The 26,805-nt window shown below is 35.5% G+C and overlaps 2 protein-coding genes across 4 annotated transcripts; one reads left to right on the forward strand and one right to left on the reverse strand.

Moving 5' to 3' along the window:
- Positions 1-14,471: 14,471 nt before the first annotated feature.
- Positions 14,472-18,817, forward strand: LOC141667023 (SKP1-like protein 21). Of its 3 annotated transcripts, none has more exons than XM_074473312.1 (9): positions 14,472-14,563; positions 15,529-15,631; positions 16,073-16,294; positions 16,477-16,668; positions 16,767-16,877; positions 16,967-17,042; positions 17,246-17,447; positions 18,042-18,174; positions 18,457-18,817. In XM_074473312.1, exons 2-9 carry the CDS (start codon positions 15,596-15,598, stop codon positions 18,460-18,462), a joined length of 978 nt encoding a protein of 325 aa, XP_074329413.1. In that variant the 5' UTR covers positions 14,472-14,563; positions 15,529-15,595; the 3' UTR covers positions 18,463-18,817. The 3 variants fall into 3 exon arrangements, with proteins under 3 accessions (XP_074329413.1, XP_074329416.1, XP_074329415.1); XM_074473315.1 differs by having other exon boundaries at positions 17,246-17,369; XM_074473314.1 differs by lacking the exon at positions 14,472-14,563 and adding an exon at positions 14,617-14,894.
- Positions 18,818-19,022: 205 nt separating this feature from the next.
- Positions 19,023-26,465, reverse strand: LOC141667022 (signal peptide peptidase-like 4). Its single transcript, XM_074473311.1, has 14 exons — positions 26,031-26,465; positions 25,115-25,273; positions 24,873-24,984; positions 24,596-24,715; positions 24,250-24,401; positions 23,955-24,143; positions 22,628-22,662; positions 22,051-22,213; positions 21,119-21,172; positions 20,405-20,497; positions 20,171-20,313; positions 19,845-19,915; positions 19,468-19,551; positions 19,023-19,322 (listed from the first exon to the last, which is right to left on the reverse strand). Exons 1-14 carry the CDS (start codon positions 26,157-26,159, stop codon positions 19,216-19,218), a joined length of 1,611 nt encoding a protein of 536 aa, XP_074329412.1. The 5' UTR covers positions 26,160-26,465; the 3' UTR covers positions 19,023-19,215.
- Positions 26,466-26,805: the final 340 nt, after the last annotated feature.

Here is a 26,805-nt window from a genome sequence, read left to right on the forward strand (position 1 = left end):
TTCCCTTAACCTTTCTCAATATATTGTATTCCTTTTATGATCCTCTCTTATAATCCTTTAATTTAAATCCTTTTTATCCTGTTACCTTATACTCAATTCTCTCCGTATCTAGTGGATTTCCGGGAAAAACCAAAGTGTTCAGAATTGGATTCTGACGATCTTTACATACACTTATATACCACATAGAGTACTAATAATATCTCATAAGATCAATAACAGAACCCCTACATAGCGTGGCATGAAAAGTTTTCTCATTCAGCAAAAACACTATTCATAAGGGTTTCAAAAATTTCTCAAAAATTGGGGTTATTACAGTCTCCCCTCCTTAAAAGGATTCCGTCCCGGAATCAGATAGAAATGAATAGGGATACTTTCTTAGTATTGCACTTTCTAACTCTCAAGTCAATTTTCCCATATTGTGGTTCTACCATCAAACTCTGACTAGTTTGATAACCCTTCTCCTAAGCACTTGTCCCTTTTCGATCTATAACCCCTTTCTGGTTGCTCCCTATAGGTTATGTCTGGTCGCATGCCTATGCGCTCATATGCCCCTATTTATCTGGCATCCGAATTACATTTTCTTAACATTGATACGTGGAACACATTATGAACTTGCTACATATTCGGGGGTAGGGCTAGCTCATATGCTATCTTCCCAATATGTCTTAATATATCCAAGGGTCCAACAAATTGTAGACTTAGCTTTCCTTTCTTTCCGAACCTCATCAATCCTTTCCAAGGGATACTTATAACATTACTAGGTCCCCTATTTCATACTCTTTATCCTTTCGTGTCAAATCAACATACTTATCATGTCCATCTTGGGCTACTACCAGCCGTCCTCTGATTAGATCTATCATATCCTTGGTCCTTTGGACTACTGCGGGTCCGAGCATCTTGCGCTCTACAACTTCATCCTAACATAAGGGAGATCGACATTGTCTTCCCTCAAGGATCTCATAAGGCGACATCTCGATAATGACATAGGATCTATTGTCGTAAGATAACTCAATCCTCATTAAGTGATCATTCCAAATTCTTTCAAGTCTATTACACAGACTCTCATCATAGCTTCTAATCATTAGAACTTTTGCTTCTCAATACCCATTCTTTTCCAGTTCGTAATCGCTACTACCTTCCGTTCCTAATATTATACGGGTTATACTTTTGCTCGCTAGCGTTCTATAACCTTTTAATAACCACGTCAACCTTAGTATCACGAATGTGTTCCCATTCCGCATACTACCACCACTTTATTACTCCTTTTTCAGTTGTTTCTATTTTCCAAAATTTGATCAATCAAATAGAAGTAAAGGAATTTGTTGAGAGATCACTAAGATCATGAACACTTGTTATATCGCATAGTTAGTACAGAAGGTGGCCAGCCTTTAGTACTTGACAAGCAATTAAATAATAGCTGGTATCCTACTCGGCTTCTATCACACAGATAGATAGTCATTCGACAATACCTCCCCTTCTGGAAGGGTTGTTCTTCTCAGCTTACATGAAATGAAAAGAAGAGAAAAGAACGAATTGAAGAGATTTGTATATATGAAAAAAAAATATACTGCCACAAAATATCTGGCTTGGAACCTACCTCTGAACTATAGAGGTTTGTCATAGGAGAACGAAACATATGAGTATTTATAACAACATCAAGTATTATAGCATCGTATTTCACATGCCTAAATATTTGCTATTCCGTCCATCATTCTATGGACCCATGCTCTTCCTCGAGCTTATACACAATTACCTTTGAAACTCCCTCGATGTCGAAAATCGAACCTGGGATCTCATTCTAGACATCATCGTTACTAGAATTCTATGCTTGCACCGCAACCTTCCTCGTATAATAATACGACTCTCTATTGATAAGAAAGAATAAATATTCAATAGGTAGATACTCTACTTAATTAGTCTATCAATGATAACTTATACACTACCACTACCCGATTAGTGGTATTCAATCTCAACATCCATTCCAATACAACTCTCACGGTTGTAACCAGCTCATTACTCGCAGAATCATTGCTGCATTACTATGGTCCACTACTGACCTACTGTCGTCATTCATTTTCCAAGAAGTCTTAATAGCTAACCATACGGAGTCCATACATGTCGTATCAAATCCTTCTAGGGAGGTAACATAATCACCATTTCTGATTCATGAAGAACACTCCTGATCCTGACATACATACATGACATGAAGCAGATAAAATTGCAGAAGAGTTTCAATCAAAGCAACGATAGCAGGTTAATACCATTCTAAATCATATGCCTTAAATAGAAGACTTACTCAAAGGTTCGTCTAGTCCTTTTTGAAACATGGTCCTGGCTTATCTCAAGATAGGACCTTCTAAGATAGATAGCCCGTTCATGGCGATTACACGAATTAAACCTTTACCAACTACTATTACGGTTGGGTATTGCACAGTCATCAGGAGGAATGTCAATCTTCCAAACCATAATACAACCTTCGCAGTTTTAACCATCATCACTGTATTCTTTTGGCACAAGCGCCTATAATTATCCTCTTACCTTTAAAGTGTCGGCCACCTCTTTAGCCTTTCCTGATAGTAAAATTTCCTTACAGTCAATGTCATTTTAACCACCTCCAAATATATTTTCTACCTTATTTCAATCACAGCTTATATGAAGATGGTCTCAGTCTTTAGAGGTTAATCACTGTCATGACTGACGCTCAATCATAATTAGAACATCTTTTATCTTAAGTCCTAATTGCCCTGAACAATTTCGACCATTACTGATTCGATCCATACTTTCTCGTGGTTTAACACGTGCCTCACTTGGCAACATTATAATTACGTCATATTTCCTTTATCAACATTTCTATTCTTGAGAATTTTGAATATTACCTTTCTCCTTGTAAAACCTCTAAGGTTATCCTTCAATCGTTCCTCCTGTATTCCCTAGATACAGGGCATATCACAATACCATTTACTAATACTAGAACCATTGTCTATATTCTTCTGAAAAATTTCTCCACTGATTCTTAAAGGTTGTTGTTACCTTAACCCTTTCCCAATCATACTGTCAAAACTCATACTGTCCCTATTAAGGGTGACATGCCAACCTTTATGCAGTCCCCTACGATTCATTTTAAGTTACCAATGTTCTATCCTTAATTCCACCTTTAAAAGGTACCTGCGTCCTTCCATGGATAAATCAAGTCATATATCCTTGATAGATTATCTTATTCATCATTCCCACCTCGATAGTCTATACCTAACTTCATAATAGCATCCTTATTCAAATTGAGGTCAATCCATATGGCCTCCAAAAGATAACAATGGTCATCCGCTTTTCTTTCCTGATTTGGTAATGATAACATGGATGTTCTGGAAGATATTGGTCATGTTCAACGTGAACTTCTTCTTAATAATTCCTTATTTACTTTTGTTGTTTATCTCAACAGTCACCTCAATGTTGGGATACCTCCCATACCTGGCGTCTCCCTTTCTGGGTATCGAGCCACCGGTCTTACATTTCACATTATTGAAGGTCACTTCCTTCATCCAATTTTTCCTGATTTCTTACTTTCTTGTCTCCTCAGTCTATCCGTGTCTCAATATTTATCCTTCGAACTATCTCAAAGTTTCCTCGAATCCTCCCAACTTAAAGGGGGTACAATATATGTATCTCTTATGCCTTCAACCATCAATTTTAACTCATGGTGGATCATCATCCTGACGATTACATACTTTTCTATTTCTATTGCTATGAGTCTTTAGGGTTTCCTCATACCCAACTCCCTTATCATTCCTCAAACTCTATTGCCTTTATATTCCTTTCCACTTCAGTTTCTTTTTATTTTCCTTTCTCTTATCATTATTTCACAAACCAATCACAATATAAGCATTGATTTCAAACATCCCGTCATTCTGGATTCGTGTCCTCAGAACGAATCTTGACAACTTTTACAACTTAGATTCATAATTTATCATACTTATCTGCCTTTATTCTGGCTCTAAAGCTTTTACACTATCTCCTTATCTTTGGGAATTACTTTCCCGAAAACAATTGACTGGACTTAAATCAGTTTATTCTAACCTCTGGCTCCGTGCCTTTCTTGGTCTTTCACCAACGGGTGGTCTCTCTCTTAGGAGGGTAAGTGACAAAAACGGTCTTTGGTGGTTCATCAATCATTTTGAATCTCAAATGATTCCTATATTTCCTTTAGCCAGGTTCTTGCCTCGGCTGGGTCAGCCTGTTCCTTGGAACTCTGAGAGCTTAGCGATTTAAAGGTCATGAAAGAATTTCACACCATATTGTTTCCTCAAGGTGGTGGTTGGGAATAAAATATAAGTTCTGTTTAGACAGGTTCATGAATTTCCGTATAGGAGTACCGTCTCGGATCTCCTTATCTCGCTCGACTTTCTGTTTCCTTAGTATGAAATATTTCATCCTACTCCCCATAATTGGGGTCATCTTTTAATTTAAAATCCTCATTTTCCACTCCATTATGTCATGGGTTCCTTCTGTCTTGATGGCGACCTCCCTGACTATCACGTTCAGGGTTTGCTCTAAATCTTATTCCTCAAACTATGGCTCTCATCTAAGTTCTCATCCTTACGCTCTTGAACTTTCGGAACCCAAATTCTATAGGAATACCTCATTATTCCCTTATCATCTTTCTCGATATTAATCTTTTATCTAATTGTTGGCTCTCTGCCTTCATTCATAACTTTTTCTGGCATAATATGATCTTTTCCGATAATTCGGGCTGTATTGCAATCTCAAACAGGTTTTCGGTACCGGCTCCGGTTACCTTCACTTCTATTTCCATTTTCTCAAAACCTCTTATAAACTCTCTCAAAGACATTATCATCTTGAGTCTCTCCTTTTTACTAAGGGCATCAGCCACTACATTGGCTTTCCCCGAATGATAAAGAATCTCATAATCGTAATCCTTGATTAGCTCTAACCACCTCATTTAGCGCATGTTGAGCTCTTTCTGCGTGAAAATGTACTAGAGCACTTATGGCTTAGGTAAATCTCGCACTTCTCTCCATACAAGTAGTGCCTCCAATCTTTAGGACAAAACTATTGCCACGAGCCCAAGCTCATGGGTGGGGATATCGAATTTTATATTCCCTTAATTGTCTTGACGCATACACGATTACCTTGATGTGCTGTATAAGAAGCACCTTAATTCCTTATGCGAAGCGTCACTACAGATCACAAAATCTCCTTTTCCATCCGGCAATGCCATCATAGGGGTCGTCACCAATCATTGCTTCAGTTCTTAAAAGCTGTCCTAGCATTTCTCTGTCAATTCGAACTTCTCAGTCTTATGAGTAAGCCGCGTTAACGGGGCTACTATCTTTACAACTTGAACGAACCTCCGGTAGTGACCGGCCAATCCTACCTCTGGTAGTCGACCAAACCATGGTCATCAATTCATCAGTGGTCCTTTATCCAATCCGGTCAGGATCCTCCATGGGATCCTCCTCAACAACTATCCCTTCTAGGACAACATCCTCAACCGCTAAATCCTCAATATCAACATCATCCGGTCCTGCGTTAGGACGCTCTATTGGATCCACAATCTGATCTCCAATAACTAATAAAACATCATCGTGTTGTTGCTCCTCAACCTCAGGGTTCGGAGTCCCGCTACCATCTACGATAACGAACTACGCTTCTATCACGATATTTATAAGGGTTCCCATAAGGGTTTTAATTGTCAGTACTACGTTAGGTAGCCCGACTATGAACTTGGCAAGAGTTCTTATTATCTGATGAACTTATTATCTTAACGTCACATCATCTCTGAGGTTTATAACGCTTAGCTCTGATACCATTTCTGTAACACCCCCAGATCTGGGGTCGGGGATCTGGGTCGTCACGAGTTCCACTTCCCTTAACAACACCCAATCTTATTAAACAATCAACTACTCTTTACTGTGACCCCACAATATACACACACACACCACAAGTTATAGTCTCAGAGATGAATATCCAAAAATAATCACAAGTCGTTTTATTCCACAATTAAGTCAATACACCTTAAAAAGGTTTCTGAATAAATTTACATTTCTTTGCCATTATTACAATTCATAATATACATAAGTCTGGTACATTACTAGTTGAAAACTTAGCCTATTGGTAATTTCTACCTCAGCTACAGCGGCCTGAACGCTTCCGGAAAGCTGCAGAACGTTTCCTATCTGCTTGTGAATTGGGAGCTTGGTCCTGTTCATCTTATCTATCTGATGTTGTGTGATGAAAGAAGAAAGCAAGGGTGAGCAGCAAGCCCACCAAAATAATATGTATAATGATTAACAATATATGAGCCTACTCATAATACTCATGAAAGTCTTGGTCAAAAGAAATGAACCAAGTTGATATCTTAATGCGATGAAGTCGCAAAATATTCAGTATATATATATATATATACTTTTCAAAATATGGGAAGTCCTCTTCCATGCATAATATACACAGAATTCCAGTGTATAACTATATAAAAATATCGTTGCAAGGTGATCTCATATATCTAACCTTGTCTCAACATTTTTCTGAAAATCTTTGTCATGCATAAGATAATCATTTACTAGATATAAGTTTAAAAGATGAAGTTACAAGATACTCCAATATACTTATATCTTTTCCAAATACTACTTGAACTACCACCGTTCAAGTTATAATTAATTTCAAAAGTTCATCACATAGATGAGACTATAAGACAAGATTTGAATAGATTAAATCTTTAAAATATTATCAAAATAAAATGAAGTTACGAGATACTTCATTTGATGTAAACATCATTTTGAAAACTTGACCCTGCCAACACCCAACAATCGCCCAACCGTAGCCTTTCTATCGAAGTGCTCTGGGTAGTGTTGCATGAATTATCCAATTGGATGATGAACTCATTACGGGAGTTTACCGCGCCAGGAAGACCACTTACGATGATCAGTCGTAGTAGTACAACCCCACCATTTTCTACATGTAGAGGAGAACCTGTCGGATTTACTTGTCAACCGAACACTGAACTCCTAAGGAATGGACCGCCTTAGCGGAACTTCCAGGCCATTTGGGCCAATATAATAAGGCTGGGCCGGCGCTACTCGACCACTTACGCCACTCCTAGTTCAGATGAAATCCATGACTCTGAAACGTAAAGCTCGTTTCCCCCTTTCCCCAAGTAGAAACTTGTTGATACGGCTCCACCAAGAAGTCGTACCTAGTTGGAAAGGAAAACTCACCGATATTTCCCAGGCGATGCCTGTTAATGGATTAACTTGTTCCAAGAATTTTACTTCCCGAATATTGGGTAAGTAATCAAAAACTCTTTTACCAAGACAGCAACCTTGTTGCGAATATAAAACACACCACCGAGCCGGATCCCCCAGGTTTTGAGCGAGTATTTAAATCCCCTTTTTAAAAGGAAGATCTTAAATATAAAATTAGTTTTGGGATCCGCTCTAACTTTTGAAAATCATTTTAAAGACTCGAAAACACTTTAAAGAGTGTTTGGAGTAAAACTGATTTAATGAAGTAAATCAGTCCCCAGTATATTTAGAAAATGTCTGAATATTATTATTTAAATAATATTCCCACAAAGAATTATCTTTATAAAAATAATTGAAGTAGAAGTATTAAAACTTATACTTGAAACAAGTATTAAATAATCAAAGACATACCTATACGAAAGTACTATCTTTATTTGAATAATCAAAAGTGAGTTTGATTATCGACACCTTATTCTTTAATAAAATAAAGAATATATCTCAGCAATTAATCGGAGTCATAGATCCTCAAATGAATATTCAAATAATATTCAATAAATAAAATAAGCTGAGTCATAAGCCCTCGAATGAATATTATAAATAATATTCATTAAATAAAATAAAGGAGTCATACATCCTCAAATGAATATCCAAGTAATATTCAATAAATAATATAAAGGAGTCATACGCCTTCGAATAATATTCGAAATAATATTCAATAATAAAATAAAGTTAAAGTTATCGAATAAACCTTATTCGATTAATAGTTTTGAAAACTATGACCATATATATATATAAGTATATATATATATATTTATATTTATATCCATATATACAAAATCTACTCGGGATCCTCGACTCCCGGTTTTAGAAAATATTTCCACCTTTGGATCCCTATACTAAGGGTATATGCAAATTACCGCTATCCTCTAGCATAGGTATTATCAACAATTATATATGGAAAGAATACGAAACAGGCATGCATATATATTCCATATCAGCATGCTTCAATATATCGCAAAATTTGCTAATTAACCAACATGCATCTATCACAAGATAATGCATATACATATATACATCACAACAACAGTATAACGGGTAGAAAACTTGCCTGAGCGACTTGGGGTGATAAAAGGCTCGGGACGAGTCTGGTAACCTATAAACAACAAGTAAGTTGGAATTAAACCAAAATTACTTGTAAATCTATACTTTAACTAACTTAGACTCTAACGCTTGTTTTGCGCTCACTGATTTGCTTAAGTCACTCGGGTACCCGCGGCTCCACCATTTTTAATAATTTAACCTTTACGAGTTTTAAAGCGATTCCTTCGTGAGTGTCTTACCAACTGCCTAACACACTTACCATAAATGTTTCATACATTAATTAACCCTTTTTGGTCTTTAACCTATGTTTCAAAGTAAGGCGAGGGAAAAAGTTTCGTTCACGAAACGCCGTTACTTGAAACGGTCGTTTCTCCTAAACCGTGCATCGGAATCGAACGAACTACATATCAAAACGAAGCTCGTAACATGAGCTATCTAAACATGGCAGTGGTCATAATCTAGCAGGGGGTTCTCGGGTCCTAATGCTATGCACAAAAACAGTCCAAAGAAAATCGGACGTTACGACGGCTATGTTTACGCGATTTCCCAATTTTTAACCATTCAAAACCAACCACAAACCAACCTCAAATCCAACCTACAACCAACATCCATCCTCATCACATCATAACAACCCCAACAAATCCACATTAACCATTTATACTTATTCCTCACATGAACTAAAAGCTTTACTTTGGTTCTTTAACTAATTACCAAGATTTACCACTCCAACAATGCAACAAAACCAACTAATCTCTACAAACTCAACCAAACTTCAACCAATCAAGCATCATGCTTCACATATGCTATATCAAACACATTCAATCCTAATTACTCAAAACTAAAGCTAGGGTTTGAAGTTTATACCTTTCTTGGAGAGTGGAGAATCAAGAGAATGGCTTGGAATCACCTTTAAAGCCCTTATCCAAGCTTAATCTAAACAAAACTTCAAGAACACAAATTTTAGTTCTTGAAAACACTATTCACCATCTTCTTTCATGATTTATAGAAAAAGATTGGCTTGGAATTAGAAGCTTAAACTTATAGGAAGTATGTAACTATCCATGGGGAAGCTTAGATAATTACCTTGCTAAATAGTAAGTGGAGGAGCTTGGACTTTCATTTTTTAAGAAAACCACCCGAGAGCATGAAGAAGAAGAAGAGAGAATTTTGTGTTTTGGCTTGATTTGCTTTTGGTTGGTTGATTTTTGTTGTTTGTTTTAGTGAATTACCTAGTTGCCCTTGGTTTTGTGTGGTTAAAAAGTCACCACATCTCCTTCCTTTCTTGTCATGCCTATGTCACCTTGCACATGTCATAATGCTCCCACTTGTCCACACCTTGTGGTTTGATGATGTCACAATCCCTGGCTTCTTGTACAAGCTTGTCTCTTGGTCACTTATTTGTTTTACGGTTCGCTTATCTTTCGTTCTCGTTTATCGTTTGAGGGATCATACCCGGGATCTTATTACTTAGGTTCCCTTAACCTTTCTCAATATATTGTATTCCTTTTATGATCCTCTCTTATAATCCTTTAATTTAAATCCTTTTTATCCTGTTACCTTATACTCAATTCTCTCCGTATCTAGTGGATTTCCGGGAAAAACCAAAGTGTTCAGAATTGGATTCTGACGATCTTTACATACACTTATATACCACATAGAGTACTAATAATATCTCATAAGATCAATAACAGAACCCCTACATAGCGTGGCATGAAAAGTTTTCTCATTCAGCAAAAACACTATTCATAAGGGTTTCAAAAATTTCTCAAAAATTGGGGTTATTACAATCACTATCAGTTTTGTTTCTGAATACCCACTTTGTACTAACAACAGATCTATTCTTTGGTCTTGGCACTAGGGTCCAAACTTTGTTTCTTTCAAATTTATTTAACTCTTCTTGTATTGCTTACACCCAATCAGCATCTTGAAGAGCTTCTTCCACTTTCTTTGGCTCAGTCTGAGAAAGAAAAGAGTTGAAAAAACATTTATTTGAAGTAGCTGTTCTAGTTCTGACACCTGCATCAGGATTTCCAATTATCAAATCAGATGTATGTGATTTAGTCCACTTCCTTGCAGATGGAAGGTTCTCTCTAGAACTGGATGCTCCCCCATGATCCATGCTGTCTTCATTTTCATTTTCTGATGTTCCCCCTGAAACTATGCTCTCTGAGTTGGATTCTTCAGAATTTAGATTTTCAGAACTATCAGAACTTGGCTTATCAGAACTTGACGAATCAGAACTTGAAGAGCCAGATTTATATTATGATGCTTCTTGAGATGCGGTAACATCTTGAGTATGCTCCCCCTGCATAGGTGCATCTTCCTTTGGCGTAGTCACCACAGTTTCAATAACATCAGAGTTTAATCCATCAGAGTTTGCAGTATCAGGACTTAGATTGACAGGATTATCAGTATCAGAATTTGAGTCTTCATTTTCAAATCTCAGCTGATCATGATCAATAAAATCTTCAAGTCCAGTAATCTTCTTGTCATCAAAAGAGACATTGATAGATTCCATGACCACTCTTTTTCTCAAGTTATAAACTCTGAAGGCTTTTGTGGAAAGTGGATATCCAACAAAAATTCCTTCATCAGCTTTTAAATCAAATTTAGATAGTTGTTCAGGATGAGTCTTAAGAACAAAACACTTGCATCCAAATACATGAAAATACTTCAGATTTGGCTTCTTTTTCTTCACCATCTCATATGGTGTTTTTCCTTGCTTGTTAATGAGTGTTGCATTTTGAGTAAAATAAGCAGTCTGCACAGCTGCAGCCCAGAAATAGGTTGGAAGCATTGCTTCATCAAGCATTGTACGTGCAGCTTCAATGAGAGTTCTATTCTTCCTTTCAACAACTCCATTTTGTTGTGGAGTTCCAGGAGCAGAGAATTCCTGCTTGATTCCATGGTTTTTGCAGAACTCTTCCATTATCAAATTCTTGAATTCAGTACCATTATCACTCCTTATTGTCTTCACAGAATCTTTGACCAATTTATCCAGTTGCTTGACATGATCAATCAGGATAGATGCAGTTTCATTTTTTGTGTGCAAGAAATACACCCATGTGTATCTGGTGAACTCATCCACTATGACCAAAACATATTTCTTCTTTGCAATAGACATGACATTTACTGGACCAAATAGATCAACATGTAGTAGGTGATAAGGCTCAAGAATTGATGATTCAGTCTTGCTCTTGAATGAGGATTTTCTTTGTTTAGCCTTCTGACAAGAATCACAAAGGCCATCAGGAGCAAATACTGACTTTGGCAGTCCTCTCACAAATTCTTTCTTGACTAGTTCATTTATATTGTTGAAATTTAAATGAGAGAGCTTCTTGTGCCAATTCCAGCTTTCTTCAATTGATGCTCTACTCATCAGACAGATTGCAGAACCATCAGTACTTGTTGAAAGCTTAACCTTATAAATGTTACCACGCCTGTATCCTTTCAGAACAACTTTGCCTTTAGATTTACTTACAACTTCACAGTGTTCTTCAAAGAAATCAACATGATAACCTCTGTCACATATTTGACTTATACTCAGCAGATTGTGTTTAAGTCCTGAGACCAGAGCTACTTCTTTAATGATGACATTCCCAAGTTTGATGTTGCCATATCCCAATGTTTTTCCAATATTGCCATCTCCATAAGAAACACTTGGGCCAGCTTTCTCCACAAAGTCTGATAGCAGGGCTTTATTCCCAGTCATATATCCTGAACATCCACTGTCCAGAACTAGGATATTTTTCCTGTTGCCCCTTGATTCAGCAGCTTCAGAACTGCTTTCAGCACTTGCCTTATCAGCATTTGCCATCAAGGCATAATTCTCCTCACTTTCAGAATCTAAGGTGTCTGTCCAGTTTTTCTTCTTTGTGACAAGAGCCTTGCCTTTGTCACTCTTTACTTTCTTCCAATCAGGAGATATGTGGCCTTTCTCACCACAGTTGTAGCATTTAACATTTGTATAATCTCCTCTGTCAGACTTTCCTCCTCTGCTTTCAGATCTTCTGAAATTCTTCTTATCAGAACTTGTGCCTTTACTGGAAAACATCTTTCCCTTCCTGAACTTTCTGTATGCAATCTTTGTGATCCCTTTCACCATAAGAGCACACAGCTTCATCATCTCCTCATCAGCATCCGTCTCAGTCAAACTTTCAGATTCCGAGTCATCATCACTTTCAGAACTTGATGATTCAGTATCAGACTTTGTGAAAAGAGCTTTACCCTTGTCTTTCCTTGAGGTAGCTGCCTTGGGGGATTCTTCTTCAACCTTTAGAGCAACTGTCCTTGACTTTCCACCTTTCCTCTTGCTTCTTTGTTCCATCTCAAGTTCATGAGTCTTGAGCATTCCATAAATTTCATCAAGAGTTGTTTCATCAAGATTGTAGTTGTCTCTTATTGTTGTTGCCTTCAAATCCCAGCATTCAGGAAGAGCTAACAGGAATTTAAGGTTTGAATCTTCAAGATCATACTCCTTATTAACCAGTGACAAATCATTCAAGAGTTTGACAAATATATCATATAAATCAGTTAATGACTCATAGCCTTTGAGTCAAAGTGTTCATACTCTTGAGTGAGTATTGTCTTCCTGTTCTTCTTAATTGTATCAGTTCCCTGACACCTTGTTTCCAGAGCATCCCATATCTCCTTTGCAGTCTTGCAGTTGATTACCCTGTTTAACATTACATTATCAATGGCATTATGCAGTAAGTGCCGTACCTTAGCATCCTTAGCAATTGATGCGATATCTTCAGCAGTGTAATCACTCTTCTCCTTTGGTACAGTCTTTGTTGCTTCACCTGCAACTGCAACAGCGAGCTTGGTTGGTTTGTGAGGTCCTTCCTTGATTCTATCAAAATATTCTGGATCTGTAGCTTCCAGAAACATGGTCATCCTCACCTTCCATATGGCATATTCAGATGGTCTTAATATGGGAACTCTGATGGTCTCATACCGACTTTGAATTTGTGTCTTTGGAGGTTCTTCAGTTTTGGTGGGCTTAGTTGGAGTTTCTGTGTCAGACATGATTGTGTTTGGATCTTAAACTGTTTGTGTGTTAACAGATAAGCTCTGATACCACTTGTTAGGTCACACACACACACTGTAGAGGGGGTGAATACAGTGTATAGTACAATCAAATCGAACTTTAATAACTCAAGTAACAAAAAACAAACTTTATTGAAACAATAAACTCTGTTACAATATGGAACTGTTATCTCTCAGTGATGAACAAATATCACGAGAGTTGCTAGGGTTACAATGAATAATCTTCTCGAATATGATAACACTTTTAGTGTAAACCCTATGTCTGTATTTATATACTACACAGTTACAAGATAATCGCTAATTGATATGGAATATAATTCTGCTTCCTAAAATATATCAATCAGATATCTTTTCTTCCAAGTATTCTATTCTTCATAGAATTCCTTCTTCATGCATATCTCTTGTTATGTTTATCTCGATCTTCTTTCCTTTAATCAACTGTTGTCCTTATCTGAATGTCCTTCAGTACTTAAGTTCTGATATCTATCTTCTGATGATTATCTCCTGATAATATAAGTACTGATATCCTTAAGTCCTGACTTCCAGTAAGTATTGATTTATCCTGTTTAAGTAGGATCTGAAAACTAAACATAAATCATATTAGCCATGACATTATCAAATATATCTAATAATAATTAATTGAAATATATTTCTTCCGACCCATTTTTTACGCGCCTTTTTAAAAGCGGGTGATGATAAAAAATAACATATTTTTTAAAATTAATGACCTAAATATGAAATTTGAAAAATACGGCTATAAATATCAACGAGATACGCTTTCTCATATTAGATATTTGAAATACGACGTCTAAGACCGGGTATTTGTCATATTTTTTTATTTTTTTAAAATTAAAATACGCTTTCTGATGTTGGATATACGAGATACGATTTCACATTCTCATATAGGGTATTTTAACCAATCTTTTTTTTTTAATTTTTCAAAAAATATATTTTTATACAAGAAAATAAGAAAATATTTTTTTTAAATACCTGACCGGTAAAAATGGTCAAAATATTGAAAATATGTATTATAAAAAAATTGTTATTTTTATCATTTTTCCATCAAAAGCTTTATTGTTAGCTTAAACTGTCCTTTCAAAACCCTATCACCCCCACCCTCCTCGATTTCAAATTTACATTGTCTCTTTTTCCTCCTGGTAAATTTTCTTTCTTTTTCTTGATAATACCTGCTTTATATGTTTTGATTCATTCTTTCAAGTTTTCTTTTTATATTCAATTGTGTTTTTTAATTAGTGACCTTTTCTTGGTATATAATTAGTGATTCAAAGTTGTGATTTTTATTCTTTTGATATGATTTCAGTAACTGGGTTGTTTGTAGTTTTTGTTGGTGGGCTTTGTTTTGATGGGAATTGAGTTCTTGAAATTGGATTAGGTTCTTTTTGTTAAAAAGACTATTTTTTGGGTGTTTGATTGTTTTCTAGTGTTATAACAAAGAATAGTGAGCGACTACTGGGTGATTTTGTCAAGGTTGTTACAATGTGAGCTAGTTTTTTTTAGACCTCGTAGTACCACAAATGCACGATTGTCAAACTTTTGCCCGGTTCTACAGTTTTGTTGTTTTTGCTGAGAAGTATGTTGAATATTTATTTAATCAAGTCATATTATCAGGAGTGTCTTTGTGAGCTAACTATTCTAAAGGACTTCATTTTGTTAATACGAGGAGATATTGAAAATGCCAAGTGTGTTATAAATTATTTGTGTTTGTTAGCATGTGATGTACGAGGTTGATAATGAGATTGTTTTGGGTATTTGTAAACTAGTAATGGCTTATAGATGAGTTATGTGATTGTGATTTGCTAACTGCAATCCCTTCTCGCTACACCTATAAAAAAGATATTGAATTAGAGAAGAAGATTGCATACATGAATAGACAGGAAAAATGTGAATTGAACAATAGCAATAATAGTGATGTATTAATAAATGTTCTTGCTCTTCACTCGAGTTTTTAATTTTTTTTCTTATTCAATCCGCCAAGTAATCTAAGTTAGATGGATCCTTACTTTCAATTTAACGAATTCAAAGTCGATCTTACTATTAAGGAATCAAATTTGTGAATCGAATATCGAATTGGTTGTAATATGCTTTGAATCTTCATTTACAGGGTCTTACGAAGTCATACCTGGAAAGTTCTTTATTTTGAAATCTCTGCTTGAGAAGTTGAATACATCATGTCAGAACCAGATCTTCAAATAACTAAAGTTGAGGTGTGTTTTTCTGTTTTATAAATTTTTATGCAGAAATTTATCTTTCAACTGTCCTCTAATTTCAGTTTGACCCCTATATAACTTTCATACACCTAACTTTTAAATATATAAATTTACTACAGCGGCTTTCTTATCCAATGGGTTCTCTTTGCCACATTTTTCTAGTTAATCTTACTAACCTACTGATTTACTACTCACCTCAATATTGGGGAGGTTGATTTGCAAATAAGGTTAGTTTATATATGGTTATGAGGGTCATATCCATATTATGTACTGTTTCACGTAACTCATGTATTTAGCAGCTACTTTGGTATTATGTGTTCTGTTTTCAAATAGTGCGTTTAGGCAATTTGATACTGCTTCTTTACTTTGTGGTATGACATTTCTCTTATCCCGTGTATATACCTTTTTTATCTAAAGCTTTTCTCATGACATTTTCAGGAGGAGGAGCCTTATGTATGGATTCAAACTGCAGATGGCTCAATTCATGAAGTTGAAAAGGAAGTTGCCAGTTTTTGTCCTTTAATATGTCATAAAATAGAGTCAGGAGTTGGGTATTCGAAGAACTATCCCATAGCTTTACCTCCAAGAGTTAATCCCGCCATGCTGAGTTTAATATTTGATTATTGCCAATTTCACCATGTAGCTGGCCATTCAAACAAGGCAATCAAAGTTTCTTTTAGCATCTTAAATTTATTTCTTTGAATTACAAGGCAATTTATTTTTCCTCTCAAGAGAGAGTTCAAGTAGAGTTACTACTTACTAGAACTACTTACGTCGGATAACTTCATTAGAATTTTAACAACCACAGAGCTGGAATTGATATTCAATTTTATTTTGCACAGGAGCGAAGGGCTTTTGATGAGAAGTTCAGCCGTATGGACACAAAAAGGCTCTGTGAGTTGACATCGGCTGCTGACAGTCTGAATTTTAAAGCATTGGTTGATCTTACCAGTCGTGCACTTGCACGGATGATTGAAGGAAAAACTCCTGATGAGATTCGTGAGACATTTCATTTACCCGATGATCTTACAGAGGTCTTTATTTCTTGCAACTAGTAGGCTTAATATGAGTTTTCTTGTTGAAACGCATATATTACATCTTTAATAGTATAATGACAAATTTCAACTGTCAGGAAGAAAAGCTGGAGCCTCTGAAAAACACAAGTGATGATCCACGTATCCGGCTTTTAAATAGATTGTATGCAAAAAAGAGGAAAGAACTACTAGAGAGACAAAAATTAAAGGTGAAATGATTTCAAGCCCAGATTCAGAATTCATGATATATATGTACCCTTTCGTATTTTATTTTATTTTTCTTTTTTGTTTCGAGTAGAACGAGACGGAAGTAGAGCAAGAAGATGATCGTTCAGTTGATGACCTATTGTCTTTTATTAATGGAAAAGATGGAGGTATTTTGACACTTTTACATGTTTCTTGTATGGATATATTGTATGTACTATGTAGCTGATTTGTTTGCACTTGGCCCCTTCTTTTGTTTTTCTAATGAGCGTCTTCAGTCTTGATCTTTATGCATTTTAAAGCGTTCTTATTTCTGAGAAATGTGTCTATAATCTTTGCTTGATCTTCCTTAAAGTTAGTAGTGGTATTACAGATTCCAAGGAGGTTCGAAGTTCTAAGAACAAAAAAAAGAGTCGTAAGAAGAAGAACCCACCAAAGAATCTCCCTCCCAGCTGCAGTTCTTCAAATGGAAATGCTTCTTCAAACACTGGAAATAGGTTAGCACTTGAAGATGAGTTCGATGACGGTGACATAGATGATGAGATAGATCCTGCATTGAAAGAAAAACTTGATAGGTTGGCATGATAAACCTTTTATAAATTTATGATTGCACCATTATACCCACAAATGCATACAACTCCGAGCTCGGCCAAATCTCTATGACTTCTGTGTTTCAGAGGAGGTTTTACTTTTCTACTATTATTTTTTTTATTTCTATTGTGACCTTTAGATTCTATTTTTCTATATATATATGTGTGTGTGTGTGTGAATGTGAACATGAACTAACACTACATTTTCAACCTCTACCAACGTACATAGGGCGCTTTCCCAGGGAGGGAGTTTCCACTGAATCTTTGTCTATGAGGACCATATGTTATATTGTAATTGTACAAAATATGATAACTAATTCTTGTTTGAGTTTTCATAGCAAAGGTTTACATTTTCAATCATTCTTGTAAATTTTTGGATTTTTTTTCTCGATAATATGAAGTAGGAAGTATATTTCCTTTACACCAAAGTGACTTCAGCTTCTTTATGACTTCCTGTATACTTCAACTTGTACCACACTGCCATTTCATATTGGTTTTACGCATTGCTTTATATATATTCGGTCTTTTGTGATACTTATAATTACTATTTTTCTTTTTTATTCTTTCTACCCTGCATAGGGAAGTAGAAGATTTTGCTCGGAGATTGAATTCAGACTGGCCTGAGAGGATGCAGGAGATATTATCTTCAGGCCAGGAACGGAGACCAGGTCCAGTATCTTCAACGGCAATAGATCCTTCAATTAATGTGCAAGTATGTGATCCCATTTGTCTTCATTTCTTTAATTTTATTTTCTGTTATTATTATGCTGCACAACTGAGACATATTCTGAGAATATAAAAAAGGTTGTACTTTTCCTTTGTGCCTATGAAGGCCTTCTCCTTAAGATGTCCACGACAATGGAGTGGAATAACGTTATCCATGTACCTGTATACTGATAGACTTCTCTTGTAGACTTAATGGCACTTCGTTATTATTTGCTGAACAAAACCTAGATATAATTGCAGTACTGAAATTTGTGTTTTTAATGGACAGGAATAGACCATAATCATACATGGAGACCTCTTCAAAGTGGCTTCTAGTCAACACCTTAACCATTCGTTACAACGAAAACATGGATCTGGGTGCAAATGTAAATTAGACTGATGGCTGTGTTTCTTTATGTGTTCCAAGTGACTGCAATTTTGATTTATGAAGGGGAAACTCCTATTTTAGACAAGAATATAACAAAATGTGCAGTTACATGCCAAGGCCTTTTGTGAATTATGAGCAAATCATTTTGTAAATTTTAAATTTATGTGCAAGTCAGATGGTGGCATCTATAAGAAAATAATCTGTAGTGGTCACAAACACTATAAGATCGTGCTCAGTTTGGCTTTGGCTCTTCTTTCTGCTATATTTGTTGTCTATCTTACCTGCTTAAAACAAGTTCTGGAGCTTGTAAAATTTTAAATATGTATATTAAGTTATTAACGAACTCAAATGCTACAGGCGATTTTTCTCTTAATTATTAATAACTTTTTGTTTTCTGAGTGCACAGGTAAAGAAATACATCAGCATATTAAAAAGGAACATGTAAGAATCTGTAAGACTGGAACCACTGAACTTAAATGCAATTTCATGTATTAATCTGTTCACTACTAGTATATATATACCTAGTTATAAGCAGGTGTTACATGACTAAATGTAACAGCAGCCTAGCATTACATTTTTGACTTGGCTATTATATGTATCCGGGTAAACTATTTGAGTTTCATATCATACAAGTTAAAACTTCCATGTTACAGATTTTATTTACTGGTAGGACTCTTGATGGACATGTGGGCAATGCCTCTCCGGTCCTCCTCTGGTCCATAAGTTCTTAAGTTCACCCCTTTTCTTTCCCATGGTCAAGAGTGTGCCTGCATGGCGCACACAACATTAGGAACAAAAGAAACTTGACAATGAATAAACTACAGTTCTGGCATTTCAATTAGCTATTGCAATATGTAAGATTTTGCTACTGAGCATGAAATGCCTGTATAATTGGGTTGCCCGAGAACATACCAAGCATAAAAGGAACAATGTAAAGCAAAGCTGGTTGACCATGTCCATCCATCAGGTTCAGTGCTACGTAAGTTACAAGGAGGCCTGCAGTTTATCAGCTCGTACATCATTGTACTAAAATCGTGCATGTAAGCACTTATAATCCACACATCGCTAAGTCATGTAATCATGTTAAAGGAAAATACACTCAGTCATTGTAAGAGCTGAATGTTTGAAATAAACTATATCTACATATTGAGGATCTAGTCATCTAGAGACCAATTCTATAACCTTCAATCCTTCACCAGTTTATGTCTGATGCTATGTAGTTCTCTAAGTAGCATCATAGTTTATTAAAGGAATCTGATTTGTATCACCATAAGAAATGTTTGTCATACCTAAACCATAAGCCATCATCGCCCAAATAAAGTATCCATTTCGAATTTTCTTTTTGGATAGCCAATCAAACCTGCAAATGCAGAATATAACTTAACTAACACCCGCAGCTATAGCATTTTTTAACCATAGAACAGATATCTTTTAAAACCAGCTCCCTTTTGAAAACTGTGTAATATATCCGGTAGAAGCAATAAAGGGATGATAATGTAAACAGTTTGAAGAGGATTTAGAAGAATGAATAGATTTAATTTATGAAAGCCACTTTACCACGAGGCTACGAATACACATAGATAATAATTTATAATTAGCATAAACATGCCCAAACCTTAAAGAAAATGCTACTAGCAGTCCTGGTAGAATAATATCACCAAACCCAATGATACTGTAGCCGCCCCAGGGATCAAACATCCGTGGAATCTTTAAAAGCATCGGAATGCCATCTTCCCCACTATTATCACCGCGAGCCACCTGTGTTGAAAAAATGAGGAATCATTGTCATAAGGAATTAACAGCAGCAATTTTTTCATGGGCTAGTTATCAAAGAAACTATAAAACTCACCACTATCATAACACTTTCATGGAAACACCACTTTGAAACAAACACCCAGAAAATGTCGTACAAGAATGCGCAACTGAGAAGGACTGTTCCGACCTAATTACATCGAAGAAGAAAATGAAATCAAGTCAACATGAACATAATTTACACCAATATGATCAGATACATAAATTAGGAAGCAAATAACTTTTCTTTATATATATCAACTATCTAAATGTTCAACTCAACTGTAAAAATTTAAACTGTATCATGTTCTGTTATATCCCGAATGCACCAATTTGGTGTAAATTTTACACTAAATTGGTGTAAAAATCACACTAAAATTTAGATCATCTCCAACCCATCTACACCAAACATCACACTAAAAAGGAACCTTTTTTGTTTTGGAAGCATATTCTTCTTCTTTTTTGGGTACAAAAGGAATGATTTGTTTTGGTTAAAGGATATAAGGATAGTAGTGGAATGTTGAAATATTCTAAAAATTTTGGTGCAACACCAAATTTGGTGCAATTTTTGGTGTCACGCCAAAATGGTGTGACTTTTAGAGTTGGGTTGGAGTAAACTTTTACATTAAAATGGTGTAAAAGTATGTTTTTAGAGTTCCATTGGAGATGGTCTTAGGACACGTACATATGCAAGAACAATGAAGGTAAAACACTTCTTACAGATATCTTAGTAGCCAACTCTGGGTTGCAGAGAAAAAGTTTAGAAGCTAACCTTGAGATTAGGTACTCGAATTATTTGAAGGACTGTTATGATCAGCGCAATACCCTGATTGTAAAGGAAAAACAACCAAAAACATTAATGTTGAAAGCTCTATCAACTTCGTAGTAGTAAACATCCATAACTGTGTCACTGTCAACGTATATATAATCCAGTTTATATAGAATAAGCATAGAATCAGAGTTGGAAAATCTTGCATACATTACGAATGACCCTACTATTTTCTGGCAAGACAATAATAAAAGAAAAAAAGAAGTGGAATTACATTCCTTGCTACACGTATTCAATCAGATACCCGAGTCAGATTATAGGTAATTTATACTAGTAGATCTGATGACAGCCTAAATGTTGTACCGGCGACATCCTAAATTTGTAAATCACTTGAGGCTCTTAAACATGTTGCGCACATTGTGTAGTGATGGAAGAAGGTTCCTACAGTGGCTAAAATAATTAAGTGACACCCAGCTCATAGTACATTATATCCTACTTCAGACATGATATGGCAACACACCTATCATTTTAAGTAAGAATGGATAGATTTTTCTACTTCTCCATTCGGCTTAACAAATGTGGCCTGATTTTATAAATGATGGGGAAACAAAAGGACAGGAAGCTGATTAATAACTTTCATTATCGTTTAACATTTACATTAACTGCTGTATGAACTAATCCTCAGGTTGGTCAGGTAGCTTAAGGTAGTTGAACAGAGCTACTTTATGGGTGTTAAAGATTTCAGAGTCAACCAACTATAAAATGAAGAAAAACTAAGGATTCTTTTTCTACTTTCTGTAGAACTGGCAGAGCAGTATTCTTATTCAGGTGGTTTGATGCTTCAACATTTGTGGCAGGCCTTTAGAGAATCCATATTTGTCTGGGACAAAAAAAAACTGAAAAATAAATATGCAAGAGAATGTAGAATTTCTCACTAGGATATCTTGACCTATCCAAGCCAAGGAACCTTGGCGGAAAACTGCCCACACAACAGCAAAAGCTATGCAGAATGGAAAAACACCAACTGTCAAATATGAGACAGCACCCAGCAAGGGTACTTTGAGAAACGATTCCCCAGCATGTACGAACAATCTGAAACTGTACATATTTGAATAGTTAGCCAGTTTCTGACAAACATGTAAGCTTCTCATAAAAGGAAGCTTATCTTCTGTTTAGTACAGTTATATTTAACAGCAGATAAACAAGAGGAAAGCATTATTATGGCATTAACCAGTTACCCTATTTCTCAAAGCTTAGTCTTTAATACATCAAAGTCTTATATACAAGGAGGAAGATAAATCAGTTTCCTGGACAAGCACATTATTTAAAGAGTTAAATAGATTTAAATGGGAAAAATCTAAGAACACACTGAAAAGCCATCACAAATGATCAAGAATTAGAGCACAGGTTTTCTTGGAATCTTATAGAGATGCTTCCACTAGAATCAATGCGTACAAACACATAACACATGAGCAGGAGAGCAAAAAATGTAAGGAATCACAGTTTACGTACCATGATAACAATGCCACCAGACAAGTTTGCAGACCCTGCAAATACATTGAGAAAACAGAATCTATTCAATCAAAACATAAGAGATAGTCTATTAATTATTTAATTTCAATCATTACATTTACATATTTTTTAAGTAAAGCCGCTGCACTCAAACTTGGTTTGCTAAATCCATACTTTAAAAAGATTTTAAGATTGCAAAGGTTCTGGCGAAGGAAATTGATATATCAGCCCTAGTTAGTCACACGATTTGCCGAATTTCATGCTCAAACTCTATGGTTCGTTGAAGGTCCAACTGATATTTTATTTCAACACTAAGCTTTTAGTACTGAAGTCCAAATCAAAATACTGCTATGGTACTACTACCAGGGAGCTCTAAAAGAATAAAATTTGCTTTCAAGATTACGAATAAGTTCTCTTGCCAGTACAGTTCCTTGAAAAATCATTTCTCCGCTTCAGTAACCATTTCAGTAATTCGAATATCAAATAATTAGGCTGTCCAAATGGGGTTCCGGATTTAATTTAAACACGCTCAAGCTATCCATTGATTTGAATTCTAATAAACTTAATTCTAGAAGCCGAATACAATAGTTTGCAAATAGGTGGCAACATAAAGCTCTTGTTCAACTATGGTCATAGTTCGTAACAATTACAACTAATCTCCAATGCTGAATCTATACTCTTTATTAACAAGGAAAACCCCTTTTTGGTGGAACATACTAATACCAAATTATCAAATTTTGGTTATCCTTATATATTTAAATTAATAGGTTCCACCCCAAACTTGGGATTAAATTAAGAGCAGTAGTGCTAGGTACCCCTAAATATTTTCCCCAAAATTTTCCCAAATGACATGTGGTAATTTTTTATTTGTGGGCATATATGTATACACGCCGGGTCCTACCTTATTTTTTATAAAACTTAGTAACCACTCGCATGACACATTAGCATTTGGGGAAATTTTGGGAAAATTTTTGGGGTACCTAACATTTTTCTTAAATTAATAGGTTTAACTCCAAACTCGGGTTCGAATCTCTGCAACTACATAATTATACACGATTTTTTTATTTAAATTCACTTCTTTGGTTTCACCTTAGGTATGATCTCATGTAACTACATAACTAAATAATATTTATTTATTATTGACTTTCATCTTAAAAGCTCAGCTCTACCATTACATATTTAAATAGTACTTATTAATTATTTTTATTCTCAGTAATTTAATAAATTTAATATTTTAATATTAATAGATTCAATAATATAATCAGCTAGTATGTCTAAATGATGCAAGTAAGAATACGATGGACTTGGACTATGGTAGTATTCGCACCTCCACGCCACCAATGCAAAAGAGAACCACCAAAATCTCAATGAACCAATACGACATCAATTTGTAAAGCAAAACCAAAAAGCAGGATGCAACCACAACAAACAGAATCGCTGACGTTGTGGTAATATCAACCACACCACTGAAATTGTTCCCTTCCCCCTCCATGCTTACAAAATCATCTGAGGAATCCTATAAGAACGTAGAAAATATCTTATTCAGGCAGGTGAAGACTATTCTTCTCCAATACGTGATCATTCTATCCTAAAGGTTGATCAGATGTATTATATTATGTGACCTTTAAAAGTTTTTCCTGCTCAAGGGCTTCTTCTTTGGCACTCCATGCAGACCAATAAGATGCACACAAGATCGTGCCAACAGCCATAAGCCATAGGAATACTTCAGCCACATCAACCAGTGGGCGCTGCGGAGAATAAAGCTGCACGGAAACTGAAGAGGAAATTTGTAAGTGACAGCACACAGCAGGGAAATTTTTAGATCACCTATAAACTGGAAGAAATATGTCTGCAACCCGAAGCAATAAGAGACCAAGATGAAAAGAAAATAATCACAAGAAACAAAGGAGACTTAAATCATCACATAAGACAAACTATATAGTTATAGAAGTCTGTAATATGTCTTACCACTATGGTTTTGCTTTATACTTTCTACCAGGCTTGCCCCAGCATCTTGTGGGAGCATAACAGCAGGAATGCCAATCTCAATATATGTCTCATTGGCTTCACACACCATTTTGAAAAGTTCTGCCCATAAATTCAAATCAAATGAGCTAGTTAATACTTAATATGCAGTGTGCAGCCAAAAAAATCAGCAATATATACTTAAATCTTTACGATCAAATAAATTATGCAAAACAATCTTACAAGTAACTTATTGGAATGTATAGATGATTAGACTTACCTGTCTGGTTGTTTATGATGATGATGGCTGATGCACCAGCAGCTTCAGCAACATTTGCCTTGGATGTGAAACTGCAGTTACCCCGGTGTACTAGAATGACTTCACCTGTAAGCTACCATACAAGAAAAGAGACCATGAACATTGAACTCAGATCTTACTGTCAAGACACCTGCTTTACTTGCAAGCGATATTGCTATATGTGCATAAATATGTACAGGTAAAAACATATAAGCAATGGATACCTTATTCTTCGGTTTACTGCAACAATCAGGAGGGTCTGCAAAGGCAACTCTAGTTTGGCTTGCTTTCCTCTCTTTTGATTCTAAGGTGGGACCAAATCGAGCACCAACACCAACAAACTCATCTGCTTCTTGACCATCAATCCACGTTGGAACTTTTACCTATGCGCGAAAAACAAAAGTAACCTAACATAAACACATAGACTAGCATACCATCTAGATATTGGACAAAGGAAACTATAATTTTAATCTTAGAATGGAAGAACTAATTAATCCTACTATGAGTAAACTTGTTTAATTGGCACCAGGTTCTAAAAGATGTAAGAGAATTTCACTTTCTCTTCTAACCTTGGATATATAGACTGCCATACCATTTATTTGATAGAGACACGAACAGTCAGTACAGATGGAACATTAATTATCTACACTCAACATAGAAGTGAACTCATACAAGTACAAAAATAAGGTATACAAATCTTTGATCAAATTCAAGAACTAAAGTTAAAACTACATATTCAAGTTAAGAGAATTTCTAAACACACACACTACCAAGAACAACAAAACTCCAAAATATCTCTAGAGTAATTTCCATATCTGTTGGATCTGATTAAAAAAATCTAAATTTTCCTTCATTACCACTTAATCCTCATATCTCACCACCACAAAAACAATTCAAACTCCAAAATTACAACCTCTACACACATGAAAGTGTAATAACATCACTCTCAGCAACACAACACACACCCACCAGTAACAAGATGAAATATTTTCAACCCAACTAAATCCAAAATAACAAAACTACAAATAAGCTTAAAAAATCAAACTTTCTTCCACCAACACTTCACTATCATACTCAACCAAATAATTCACAGAAAATTAAACAAAAAAGAACCAAGAAGAGGAAAATTAGGGATTTTACCAGAACAAAATTGTTCTCACAACCAGGCTTCTTTGGAGCTACATCATCTTGATGAACAATATCACCAGCAAACACCTGTGAACAAAATAACACAAAAGCTAGAGCAAACCAAGCTCTCTTGGGCTCCATTAAAATCTAGGGTTCTTGTTCTTTTTTTTTATTATTCTTTCTTTATTGTAGTATTGACTTGTACCCAGTTCAGAAAAACAAATAGAATATAGATAGTACATGAAAACTGTACTATACAGACACTATATGGTGTATGGAGAGATTAATGCAAGACCTTTATTTTGGGGCTAAGCACACCTTTTGTACTTGCATTTGTTTAAAGTTTTAATCTTTTTTCTATTAATTTTGGGGACAAATCTTTGTTTTAGTTGAATACAGTCACATGCTTAGTTCAACAATAGTCCCCACTGGTCCTTTTACAGGATGGGTTTTGTAACCGTTCATCTTTCTTAACCTTTTTCCCTCCACTTTTGACTGTCTTTTTTACCCCTGAGATCATGTTTGTTTGCTGACATGATGAGATATATATGCATATAAAAGTTGTGTGTATAGGTTAGTGTAGTGTGATGGTGAGAAGCATCTGTGTCGTGGGCTCTGGATATATGGCAAACTGCTCAAGTTAATTTTTTTTTAATTAATTACACACGCACCGTACAAATTGAACTTTTGAGCTCCGGATAAATTCAGAACTCAACATCAGCTTCAACTTATCCAACACTGTTGAAAAGAACATGCATTCATGGGTTAGGTCATGTTTGGTTGTGAA

This window comes from Apium graveolens, chromosome 6 (genome assembly GCF_009905375.1).
Source record: "Apium graveolens cultivar Ventura chromosome 6, ASM990537v1, whole genome shotgun sequence".
NCBI lineage: Eukaryota > Viridiplantae > Streptophyta > Magnoliopsida > Apiales > Apiaceae > Apium > Apium graveolens.